Genomic DNA, 13,834 nt, shown 5'->3' with positions numbered 1-13,834 from the left:
GCCCTCTCAGGGCTTGACGTGAGAACAAGAGCCCTCTCAGGGCTTAACTTGGGAACAAGAGCCCTCTCAGGGCTTAACTTGGGAACAAGAGCCCTCTCAGGGCTTAACTTGGGAACAAGAGCCCTCTCTGGGCTTGACGTGAGAACAGGAGTCCTCTCTGGGCTTGACGTGAGAACAGGAGCCCTCTCTGGGCTTGACGTGAGAACAGGAGCCCTCTCAGGGCTTAACTTGGGAACAAGAGCCCTCTCAGGGCTTAACTTGGGAACAAGAGCCCTCTCAGGGCTTAACTTGGGAACAGGAGTCCTCTCTGGGCTTGACGTGAGAACAGGAGTCCTCTCTGGGCTTGACTTGGGAACAGGAGCCCTCTCTGGGCTTGACGTGAGAACAGGAGCCCTCTCTGGGCTTAACTTGGGAACAGGAGCCCTCTCTGGGCTTGACGTGAGAACAGGAGCCCTCTCTGGGCTTGACGTGAGAACAGGAGCCCTCTCTGGGCTTGACGTGGGAACAGGAGCCCTCTCAGGGCTTGACGTGGGAACAGGAGCCCTCTCAGGGCTTGACGTGGGAACAGGAGCCCTCTCAGGGCTTGACGTGGGAACAAGAGCCCTCTCAGGGCTTGACGTGGGAACAAGAGCCCTCTCAGGGCTTGACTTGGGAACAAGAGCCCTCTCAGGGCTTGACTTGGGAACAAGAGCCCTCTCAGGGCTTGACTTGGGAACAAGAGCCCTCTCAGGGCTTGACTTGGGAACAAGAGCCCTCTCAGGGCTTGACTTGGGAACAAGAGCCCTCTCAGGGCTTGACTTGGGAACAAGAGCCCTCTCAGGGCTTGACTTGGGAACAAGAGCCCTCTCAGGGCTTGACTTGGGAACAAGAGCCCTCTCAGGGCTTGACTTGGGAACAAGAGCCCTCTCAGGGCTTGACTTGGGAACAAGAGCCCTCTCAGGGCTTGACTTGGGAACAAGAGCCCTCTCAGGGCTTGACTTGGGAACAAGAGCCCTCTCAGGGCTTGACTTGGGAACAAGAGCCCTCTCAGGGCTTGACTTGGGAACAAGAGCCCTCTCAGGGCTTGACTTGGGAACAAGAGCCCTCTCAGGGCTTGACTTGGGAACAAGAGCCCTCTCAGGGCTTGACTTGGGAACAAGAGCCCTCTCAGGGCTTGACTTGGGAACAGGAGCCCTCTCAGGGCTTAACTAGCGAACAGGAGCCCTCTCAGGGCTTAACTCAGGAACTACTCTGGAGTAGACTCGATAGCTGGACCCAACACTGGAGCAGACTCAGGGGTCAGACAGTCTTTTTCTCCTAATATTCTCTCCTTTGGTTCGAGGTGAGGGAGCTGATGTAAGCTGAGGGCTTTGGAGTGAATTGCCCAGCAGACCTGACAACTGCTGAGTACTAGAGATCTTCACGGGTCCAAAAATTCGAACCCGAACCCAAAGAGACCCGTAAATGTGCTTCACCGAACTGACCCGGACCCGTCTATTATTTAGAAAGTTGGACCCGGGCCCTTGCAGAACCGAGAAATGTCAAAAAATTTACTACCCGGTACCGACATGCACAGTCAATTATTTGAAAGCTGGACCCGAACCCGGCTGGGAAGACACAGACCCGATTGGACCGGAAAGGCACATATTCCACAGCAAATTGCTATTAACAAGTCCAAAAAAAAGTTATTAAACTTAAATAATTTTTTTTTTTACTTTTTGTCTTACCTTATGTAAGAAGTCTTCTCCCTTGTAACGTTACCTGACTGTGATGCAAACAATTCTCCTTGCCAAGAAAGTTCCATCCATGTTATTCCTCTCTTGCCAACTGAAATGCTTAATCCACTCATTATTCCAGCTTCAAAAGTTCATTTGCTGTCACGGTGTCGGATGACAAATGCAAATTTGCAGTTTTGCATTTTTTTTTATCTCAACCTGCATAATAATATAGACTGTTTGTCCATGGATCATAATAACGATTGCTCATCCAGTGCCATGGCTGCTGACGTTAGCTTTACTTATTTGCTATCATCTTTGTTCTCTCTGAGCCGAAGCAAAAAATGTTTAGATATAGCAACAAGACCGTTCATTCATAATATGAATGAGGTCCACGGAGCGATGGTAATTGGTCCCATTCTAGAACAAATAATTAAGCGTGGCATCATCCAATGTCATCTTAACGACAAGCCAGCAGATTTCCTGAGTGAACTCCACAAATGAAAGGTCCCTCTGAGCTAGGTTTCAATACCCACAGGGAACGGGAAAAGAAAAACTTTAAAAAACTTTAAAAAACTTTAACTTTAAAAAAATGGGGAGAAGGGGCACCGCCTACTGTATGTTTCGGGTTCAGTGTTCTGTCACGATCCTTCGGAGCTAGGAGCAAGGAGATGAGGAAATGCAGGAGTAAACTTAAACAAACAGACAAACAAAAAGGCAGGGGACACTGGGAATGCAGGAGACACTGAATTACGTAATACACCAGACAAAGGAACAGAACACTCTTTAAGTTGTGGCGTAATGGTTAGAGATTCAGACTTGCAATCCAAAGGTTGTGAGTTCGAGTCTCGGGCGAGCAGGAATTGTAGCTGGGGCAGTGAATGTACAGAGCTCTCTCCACCCTCAATACCATTACTGAGGTGCCCTTGAGCAAGGCACCGAACTCCCAACTGCTCCCCGGGCGCCGCAGCATAAATGGCTGCCCACTGCTCCAGGTGTGTGTTCACGGTGTGCGTGTGTGTTCACTGCTGTGTGTGCGCACTTTGGACGGATTAAATGTAGAGCATGAATTCCGAGTATGGGTCACCATACTTGGCTACATGTCACGTCACTTTCACTTTCAAATACGTAACAAAATGAGGGACTCCCCCACCTAGAAGAAAAGAACCAGACTGAAATTCCTAAGGCAACCTTTTAACCTCTGGTCTCCACAAAACGTCCTTATGTCAAAGAATGGCACAGAAACTGTCTTTTACAGATGTAGATGCACCAAAACGAACTCAAAAAGACTTATAAACGAATACCAGTCCATTGCTTGACTCCATATCATATATGTAACCCACACATTCGACTATCATGTTTATAATCACTTATTGTGTGTGTCTTTTTAATAACTATTGAACTGCTTAAGGATTCATATTCATGTTTAGTATGTGTGTGTTTGAATCTTCTTGCTTGAAACATTTCTGACCATAAGTTATTTGTCAAATGTAGCATTCTTGTTATAGGAATCATGTCCAAAATTATACCCTGCAAGAGCGGGAAAATTTGGACCACATGCTTGATAAGATAACATATGATTTATCTATGGGGGTGGAGATATTGAAGACAATATCTAATTGGTCAAGACAACATTTGAGGTGTTGCCAAAAGGCCAGTTTAAATAGTCAGGACACCATAAAATTTGGCTTTTAGCTTATGCTTTTTAGCTTTTGCTATTAGTCATGCTCTTAGTCATCACTGTTAGCGTTCTTTGAGCGCGGTTCCAGTGTGCTTCGGCCTGCTGCTACTTAGCCACGATGAGAAGAAACACCACCTAGTCTCGTCAAACTTTACTTCTGGTTTTTTCCTTTAGTTTCTTTTCTTTTCTGTTGAGAGTTTCGTGTTCTGAATTAAGTTTTGTAACGCCGTGTCTCTGAGTCTGACCTCGAGCGCCCGCCTAAAACTTCAACCAGCCCACAGCTCCGCGTCTTCAGCCAACGCCCAACCACGGGCTTCCCAAGACGTCACTTCAACGACTACTGAACTTCCAGCCAAACAGCAACCTCGGGAAACCCCCTTTCAACGACAACAAAGCGAACCCCCTTAACACATACAACAAGTAACTATCCTCCAGACTCTAGGTTCTCTAATTAGCAGTAAATTCCATCAAGTGCGTGATTTCACATAGAGCCTCTCTGGCACATGCTCTGGCACATATGTGAAATCACACACCTGAAGGAATTTACCGCTGATTAGAGAACCGGCTTTACTGAAGAGATGTGCATTAATCATCGGCCGATATATATCCTGCACCCCATAATGGTTACACCACATGACATTTTAATACATTGAAACTTTTCTTGAAATTGTAGTAAAAGTTTTTCAAAACAGTAAGAAACTAACATTAATATAAAGAATACATTTCTACCTTTAATAACTTGACAAGTGTTTTACTACAAACTACATTTGTCCTTTATCACATACATTCTTATTCATCATTGACCCATATATGAAGTATATTTTGGAATAAACATTACAGATTACTTTTAACTAACAGGGTCGTGGGGCAAATATTAACAAAAATGCATCAAATTGTTTTTTTTTTAATATGCAGTTTACATTATGCGATTGTATTTGCCACCTTCGAGCAGCGTTAAACAGTCTGTGAAGCTTCTGTTCCACATCTGCAGTATAAAAATGTTTATGTTGATAACATTTTATTGGTGACAGTCTTTCGTATTCTGATTTACTGAAATGTGGATTAAATTTAAGTATTTGACATACAAGACAGCACAGGTTATTATGAACACTGTCACTAAAGAGGTAAGAAAATCAGTTCCAGTTGGTAAACATTGCCCCTTGATGAAAAAAAAAATTCAATTATTTCTGATCCTGCTTGCAATCAATGACAACAGTCAACAGTTTCATATTGTTTTGTCATTTCTGATTCAATTACTCCATTCACAATGTTGATGAGCAGTCCATTCCCTTTTAAATGAATTTAAGCAGGGCCTGTACTTTTGTCTTTTAGTTAAACATTTTCTTCAAATCAAATTGTCTAATGTTACTGATATTAAATTAAATTGCTTGTAATTTGATTCATTTCTGAGCTGCTTGGTTGTTTGGATAATATCTGATCCATCTAGAACTGAGATTTCAGTCTCTGAATGATTCTATTAATAAATGCAGCTCCAGCAAACACATGAAGTGAGAGACGTGATGAAGAGATGATAGCAGACCACTCTCTCCTACAGAACACAACTACAAGGCTTAAAAACCAACAGGGACCAACCAACAAACCCCAACAAAAAGCCGCTTCTCTGTAAAAGATTAACGCTTCAGAAGCCAGACGTCTCTTTTCTCACACATACAAAGGTTTTCCTGAGTGAGGTGGAAGGGATTCTTTGAATGAAAATCTCAAGGGAGAGACACTTCAAAGTAAAACACGGCGTACTGTAACTGCACAGGCTGCAGGGAGAAAATACCCTCGTCTCGCCTTTAAAAAGAGAATTTTAATGCATTTTCACCTTGCTCTTGTTCATACAAAGACTCTCATACTGATAACGCCTGTCAAAAAAACACTAGAAGTGCTTCATAAAAGTGAATTGTCTATGTCACCCACATTGAAAAAGAATATTTTTGCTGCTTGTTCATCTTATTTTACTTAACTAAAGCAAATTGCTAAAGAGCTTATCACTTCGTTTTCAACTTCAACTTTGTTTCATTGTGTTCAGTCCACTTCTCATATGTATTTTTACTTAATACATTTTTTGTTAGGACTTCATGAATCATTTTTATTGCATTAACTGAAACTGCATGGGTGGATTTTTAGTTCCTGGCATTATTTGCAGGGGACTAAATTGGAAGATTAAATCTTGAAATAAAGGGTTTTTTCATGTACTACTGAGAGAAAGGAAAAGACATGTTAGTGTTTCATGTTTGACGGTTGACTATGCTTCATGCACTCGTGGTTTGTTGGGAAGTTTGTATTTATGAGTCCGGATATCAGATGCACCCAAGTCACTGTGATCAGTGCAAAATGATAGTGTACCTTTTCCACAAAAAACATAAATAAATAACTCAACTTCTACAAAATGATGAATAAAGATTGTGCATCACAAGTGTTTGTGCTTTTTTGTTTTTATAACATTATGAAGGTGCTGATAATTGAATCATTATGTATTGCATCGTAATTTTACAGTACTACAGATTTGTTTTACATGCAACTTAGCTTAGTCTTACTGTAAATGGCAAAAAAATAAGAATTTGATCAAATTCAACAAATTTACCATCAATACAGATGTTGCGTAGATTGCATCCACCGTGTTTTCTCTGTGACATGAACCCAACTCAGAAACTTGGGGCTTAATGTGTGGCGGCGTTCATGTGTCTTCAACTAGTAAATGCAATCTTTCTGGCATGACTTGAGCACACCATTAGTCTCGTTGTTTAAGAGGACTTAAGTGGATTTCACTTAATTCCAAGTGTTTGAATGCAAAAGAGAAACTAAGTTAATATTATTTGTTTCCCCTCTTTCCTCTCCAGCTTCAGTGGAGGGGAAGATTATCAGTTATCTAAAATATTCATACAAGTTTAGATCTCCATGATTAGATTAAAAAAAGGTTAACATTGTCTGTTGTCCGTTAGCTGATGCGTTTTGAGCATCTTTGCATATTAGCATCATCTGCTGTGCCTCATGAGTCAGTGAGTTACCTGATCTGCTGCATCTCTCTGCCACTGTTCCTGTATGCGGCCGTGCCACCACTGCTCAACCCGACGCCGCGTCTCCACCTTATAGTCGCGCTCCCAGACCCCCGATTCACTGAACAGACCGCGGACGCTGAGCCTGATCAGACAGGCATCAAGCAGCGGCCTCCGCGAGCACACAGAGAGCAGCATTACTCTGTGGAGCATACGGTTAGAGATTCAGCTCAATAAACTAAAGATCACAAGATTACAGCTGTGCACACACAGTCAAAAAGAGAAGAACAGCAGCATGGAAGGATGATGAATGCCCCTTCATTTGAACTGAGAGGGCAGATATATGGTGTATTGTGTTCTGTTAGAGAAACAAACTGATCTGTGCTGTAACTATGGCAATGTGAGATCGTATAAGGTGCGAATAAACCTGTCCCCTTGGAAACAAATGTTTTAACACCTACAAAAACCTCTAAATCGGTCACATTAAACATTGGTATAATCCCAGCACCAGTACAAAGACAAATCATGTAGGAGGTTTCGCAGAATGTTTCGAAAAATAAAGAAAAAGAAGAGGTACTTTCCTTTTGATTTTCTCATGACAAATGATCTCATTATAATTCATTCTAATAAATCTGTGTCGTTTGGGTCCTTCATATAAATGGTTGTAAAAATAAAATAAAATAAAATGGCTTCAACAATCCAGGTTTTATATACTTTTTAATATATACGTTTGCTTTTCTTTATTCTCTTTTTTTATATTTCAAGGCAAGACACTACATGAATAGAGTACAAAATCTCACCATACTCACGCAGATGATTAATCACAGTACATTTGTATTACAACGTTTCTGAGATGTTATGTTTAAATATGCAAATGAGGCATTTTCTAATTAAATCTGCACTATAAGTTATTTCTGAAAAACATCAGAAATCTGATTTTTCTGTCCACTAGTCTGAAAGAAGACTGTAACCTGTTTTCTTTCAGAATAGTTGACAGAAAAAATCCACTTTTAATGGTTCAAAAATCAGAAAATGCACCATGTTGAAAATGGCACTTAACGTTTCGCCTTAAAAAAATTTATCAGATTATCTGTCAATCCTAAAATTATTTTAGGATTATTATACTGTTCCCTTTTTAAATGAACCATTTCAACTAGAGGTCGACCGATATATCGGGCCGATATTTGTCATTTTTTTATATATATCGGCATCGGCCGATATCCGTGTTTAGTAGTGATTTAAAGTCAGGCACGTTGACGGTGCGGTGGAAAGTGCTGCTGCCGCATGTGAAGGACCCCAAGCCAAAACTTTTGGAAGATTCAACAACAGTCCTGGGAGATAAAGGTAGTCAGAGAATTTCACTCTGTAAATGGGGTGGAAAAGTTGGCAGCTCTCACAAACACTTCAGCGTGATTGAGGGCTACGTTACTCCGCCCCGCTCACAGACAGCACCGCACTCGGAGAGACAGCTGTCCTGGAGCTGCCCAGAATGGTGAATCAGATTTGTTCGGAAGCATGGTTTGATGCAGACAATAACCAGGTTTCCATCCAACTCATTTGCATTTAGGGTTGTCAATATTCGATCATTTCCAACTTATTATTATTATGTGCAAAAGCCACTTGGAAAAAAAGCTTTCTCACCCAAATTAAAGGGGTTTTACTCTGAATAAAATGCTAGTAGCAGGACTGTAAAATTAATAGATGTGATTATCATAGATTATAATCATTTGATAAAATGAAGAGACGTTTGAGATCATTTTACTTTGCTGTGTGTTTTCCGTCAAGCAGACCGCTGAATGCGCCTCTTTAAATGGTTTCGTGATGCTCGTTGTTGTATTTTAAAACGCAACTGCAATGCTTTCAAATGACACTAGTATTAAAAATAAAATTATCCCAAACGTAACTGTGGCGCTTGTGGCTGTGCTGCACAGTCACTGAACCACTTTTTTCACATCAAACATTTTATGCAAGTATTATGACCAGTACTTTATTTGATCCTGTTCTGCAAAATATTCGATTTAGAATTTTTGTGTTCCGCTAAACCTATTTGTTTAAAAACAGGCATTTACAGTAGGTTGGCCTTTCGTTCCATTTTCGGAGGACACGTCCTGGCCAGGATTTCTATACATCCAGGTTTTGACTTTGGTTTCCTGTTTACATAATTAATGACGGTAATGATCACTTGACCAATAACCTGCAGCCATTGTATGTAAATCGACCAATCATGGTGCGTGAGATCTACAGAGAACGGTCAAAGCGATGCAAATACGTGTACATTTTATTGTTGGACTGGAAAGCAGCACTGAGCAGACTGATCGGTGTATGACATCAAAGTAACGTGAAAGTGATTCAAAAGCACAAGAAGCCATTGGTCTGTGCAGTGCAAACAAAGCCAAAACATGGATATTTTTGGCAATATAGAAATCCTGGCCAGGACGTGTCCTCCGAAAATGGCACGAATGGCCACTCTAATTTACAGTGCATTACATCGTGAATTAGTGCATTAGTGCATGCGTGCTTGCATACGAGGACGAGCGAGCGCGGGTTTGACTAGATGTATTTGGAGGTTATTGCTCACGTCTCGTTCTGCACATATCCAAATGTTTCCATATTCGCAATGTATCTGAATGTTAAACTATAATATTTTTTTTTATGTAAACTAGACGGAAAAGATCATCCTCTTCACATGAGCAAAAACGTCCTTGGCATCACAGCAGAGTGGACCGGTATCCTAACGTCTATTTAAACTGATCAGTGTAACCTTTTATATGTTTGGTTGACTGTACTTTATTTTAATAATAAACAGACTGTGATGTAAGTTTGAAATTAGAATGCACTTTAGATGTTCTGTGTCATTTATACCAAACACAAATGACGCTGGTTGCTAGTGTGTTTTCAGCACTACTGTTATTTATATTTTATATTTTTCAGTTTAATTGATTTTTATTTTTTCATTTTAATTAAATGTATATTTAAGTTTACATTTATGTTCCTACAAACTTAAAAACTTCTGCTTGATAAATGCCCTAAAACTTGTATGTAAATGATTGACTTATAAATGATTGACTTATATATATATATCATCGGCTGTAGAAAAACCCATATCGGTCGATCTCTAATTTTAATAATAAAAATCAGCACTGTATTAAAACTGAATTGTTCAAAGGTATTTTAGTTTAAATCATTGTATCTTTTATATGCTAGCCTTTTTTTCTTTCTTTTTTTTCACCGTAACTGTGTCATGATTTAGTACACAGGAATAGTTAAAATTTATTTCTAGTATTAAGGCGGTCCCTGAAATTAACTTTTTATTAAGGGGCAATAAAAGATTTTTATTTTTATTTTTTACCTTTATGAGGGCATTTTATTGTATTAAAATAAATAAATAAAAACACTGCTTATTAAAAAATATTATAATAATAACTTTGAAATAGCCGTAAATAATGCACAAGCTGTAAGAATAAACTCTCTTCTAGAGTAATTTTAATATATCGGACCAGTCTTCATGAAACAGCAGTTCATTACTAGTTTTTCACCCTAACTATTTAAATATTTTCAGTGTCTTTTGTAGCCCAAGACCAGTTTAATCTCTGCCCCTCGTCCCAAAATATATTTAAATGCGTTAATGCAGCATTATCTAATGCAAGTTATTAACATTTAATCTGATATTTGGGCATCTTTTCAAGCAGCAGTTGATCAGACGCAGATGAAGAGGCTCTTGAGGAAGAGGAGGTGTTTCTGTGAGCTCACACACACTCAGGGTCTCGTCGCTATGGTTACACACCTCCCAGTGATGAAGACTCATGCTGATGAAGGCAGCACAATGTTCAGTGAGATAATGAGTGTTAGGAGAGCCACTGTCAGGTCGAATGCGTTTAGATGTGTAATGTAGCCTCAGGTCGTTCTTCACAACGTTATCAATCGGTTTTAATCAGTAATAAAGCCAGTATTTCTAGCAGCACATGATGTGCGAATATAAAGACGTCAGATGTCAAATGGTTGCAGCTGAAGAATAGAGAGCATGGATCACATTCTACTTACACGACAAACAGCGGGACGTATATACAGATGTACTGCGATCCGTTCAGTGTGATCGATATTAAATATCCATTCAGAGCTTCATTCTCGAGCCTCATTAATACACGAGACACTCAGCATATGACAGATTCACACCGCCACACGGGCGCCGCCATACTGTTCAAATGACTCAAACTTTATTTAAACACCCGCGCGTGAGGAACGATGCACACACACACAGTAGACTTCAACAGTAATTATATAACCTTAAGCATTCTTCACTGGCGTTCTCTTCCAAACATGCTGGAAATGCTTCCTTTGGGCTCTTATTATTTTTATTTTTGTGAAGAATGCACTTTTGGACAGTAAACGAATAATTTATTCACGCACTTAAAGGGATAGTTCACCCAAAAATGTATAATCAAAAAAAATCCTCGGTGTGATTAGGTAGTAAATTTGACTTTGAAACTTAATTTGTGACCGTTAAAAACAGTATATGGGCAGTATGAATGAAATTCGGACTGGCGTCTATGTATGTAAAGCCGAATTGACTTTTACTATTGAGAGTGAGGAGTTGTGGTCATAGCACAGAGCACCTCCCCTCGATATCACAGTCTCCGCCATGTTGGCAGGACACCAGCAGCGAAAGATGATTGTTTACGTGTGTTGTTAATTCGCTAGTAGAGGAGGTTCTCGCAATTTCGCACTGTTTTACCGTGCCTGGAAGTTACTGCTGCGTTAAAAACTGCTCCAGTACCTCACACGATACATATGGAACACATAGGAACAATGGAATACAGTTTTTTTTAGGTTACACCAAGCGCAAAACAGCGATATTTGGAGAAGCTCTCAGGCATCCAAAATATCAACCCATACGAGCTCCCCGCAGCGGAATGACACAGAGACCAGGACCATTTACCTCCGTGCACACATATATGGACATTGTGAATTATCTTGTTTTTGGAGTAAGTTACTACACAACTCAGGAGTTTAAAAGCCACAAGTCTTTGGAAAGTTACGAGGCGTTCTGCTGTGGCTGGGTCCATCTCAAGCCTCCAGGTGGTGAAAACTGCGTTGTACTGGCCAAAGTAAGTTTCTTCACATGCGTTTTAGCGTGTTGTAACATTAGTTACATTGCATTTAGCAGACACTTCTTGACCAAAATGACAAAGTAACTTAAATAACTGCGACTGTTTCGTAAACACTAGATTGTAACGAGATGTTCAATGTACGCAAACGTTTCCAACATGTTTTGATGTAGGCTAAAGCTGTGTATAGTTATAATTAGATTTTAGCCCAACGACACATATTGTACCAGGTTTTTGTGTTGGGGGCTGCAAAGTGGACACACCAGCTCTGGGTTGGCTAGGGTAGTTAAATCTGTGATTGCAAGATGTAAATGTCCTGGTTAGATTAAAGCCATTAACAGCGTAAATGGAAGGTGACTTACATCGTAAACAATATAATTCACAATGTCCATATGTGTGCGTGGAGGTAAATGGTCCAGGTCTCTGTGCCGCTGCAGGGAGCTCGTATGGGTCGATATTTTGGATGCCTGAGAGCTTCTCCAAACACTTTGCGCTTGGTGTGAGCTTGTTCCTGTAAGGTCCCCTTTCTTTCGCCTTATCTTTTTGCATTGCTTTACTTTCTTCCTTCCTTTCTCGTATTCGTAGATCCGTCTCTGTTCCGCCAACATAATACATGCGCAAAAATTAAATAGCTCTGAAATGTTTAGTCGCGCCTCTGTGAAGTTCTGAAGGCGTTGCCCCTGGCAACCGATAGCGTGTCATATCATCATGGCCGACCGGCTCAGACCCCTCCCAAATCAACCCAAATCTGCACGTGACTCCTCACTCTCAATATGTGCCATTTTGTTACCGTCACTGACCTACCTCATGGGAGTCCGTTATCGCTTCGGTGCTTTTAGTGTGTGCGTTTTACTATGTTTCTTTCACATTAATGTCAATGAGAACGTCAAGTTTAAATTATAATTTGGGCACCACTAAATGGGTCAAATCATAGCTAGATATTTCCTGAGAAGTTAAAGAGAATATTCTTTGAAATCCGTGCTCTTTCAGGCTACATCTGAAATTTTTATTCAGCTGAATGATTAAGTTTACCCTCGGTTTATAGACTTTGGAGTGATTTGGAGGTCAGTTTTGTTTGTTTAATACTGTACCGGTTTCATTAAACCCTGACTATTGGTGAAGATTCAAGATGGACTGCTGTAAAATCCACAAAAATACAAACCCGATTCCAAAAAAGTTAGAACACTGTACAAATTGTGAATAAAAACAGAATGCAATGATGTGGAAGCTTCAAATGTCAATATTTTATTCAGAATACAATATAGATGACATATCAAAATTTTAAACTGAGAAAATGTATAATTTTAAGGGAAAATCCCATTCTTGTCTATTACAGGCTTCTAGTTGCTCAACTGTCTTAGTTCTTCTTTGTCACATCTTTCTCTTTATGATGTGCCAAATGTTTTCTATGGGTGAAAGATCTGGACTGCAGGCTGGCCATTTTAGTACCTGGATCCTTCTTCTACTCAGCCATGATGTTGTAATTGATGCAGTATGTGGTCTGGCATTGTCATGATGGGAAATGCAATGTCTTCCCTAAAAGAGACGACATCTGGATGGGAGCATATGTTGTTCTAGAACTTAGATATACCTTTCACCATTGATGGTGCCTTTCCAGATGTGAAAGCTGCCCATGCCATACGCACTCATGCAACCCCATACAGTATCATCAGAGATGCAGGCTTCTGAACTGTGTGATGCAGTGCTGTCTAAGGCACCAAAGATCACGGGCATCCAGTAATTCACGTTTTTCGGGCCTTGACCCTTACGCACAGAGATTTTTCCAGATTCTCTAAATCTTTGGATGATATTATGCACAATAGATCATGATAACTTCAAACTATTTTAAATTTTTCTCTGAGAAACTCCTCTCTGATATTGCTCCACTATTTTCACCACATCATTGGGGGAATTGGTGATCCTCTGCCCATCTTGACTTCTGAGAGACACTGCCACTCTGAGAGGCTCTTTTTATACCCAACCATGTTGCCAATTGACCTAATAAGCTGTTCCTTATATGTACATTTAACTTTTCCGGCCTCTTATTGCTACATGTCCCAACTTTTTTGGAATGTGTAGCTCTTATTAAATCCAAAATGAGCCAATATTTGGCATGACATTTCAAAATGTCTCACTTTCAACATCTGATATGTTATCTATATTCTATTGTGAATAAAATATAAGTTTATGAGATTTGTAAATGATTCCATTCTTTTTTTACTCACAATTTGTACAGTGTCCCAACTTTTTTGGAATCAGGTTTGTATTTGAAAAGATACCTTTCAACTGTATCACATAATCGTTCACATGAGCCACTCCTGCTTGGCCTGCAATGATTGCCTCTTAGAGGGC

At 40.3% G+C, this 13,834-nt stretch overlaps 1 protein-coding gene across 1 annotated transcript in view; it reads right to left on the bottom strand.

The window, feature by feature from the left end:
• Nucleotides 1–10,590, bottom strand: part of lars2 (leucyl-tRNA synthetase 2, mitochondrial) — a 59,972-nt gene extending 49,382 nt beyond the window's left edge. Inside the window, exons 1-2 of the mRNA XM_059507348.1 lie at nt 10,419–10,590; nt 6,390–6,579 (exon numbers count right to left, since the gene is read on the bottom strand). Of these exons, the coding sequence (XP_059363331.1) occupies nt 6,390–6,579; nt 10,419–10,513 (285 nt within the window). The 5' untranslated portion in view covers nt 10,514–10,590. The remainder of the gene's footprint in view (nt 1–6,389; nt 6,580–10,418) is intronic.
• Between the last annotated feature and the right edge of the window lie 3,244 nt (nt 10,591–13,834).

Source organism: Carassius carassius, chromosome 24, assembly GCF_963082965.1.
Source record: "Carassius carassius chromosome 24, fCarCar2.1, whole genome shotgun sequence".
In the NCBI taxonomy this organism is placed as follows: Eukaryota; Metazoa; Chordata; class Actinopteri; order Cypriniformes; family Cyprinidae; genus Carassius; species Carassius carassius.
This window is presented reverse-complemented; position numbering and strand designations above follow the sequence as displayed.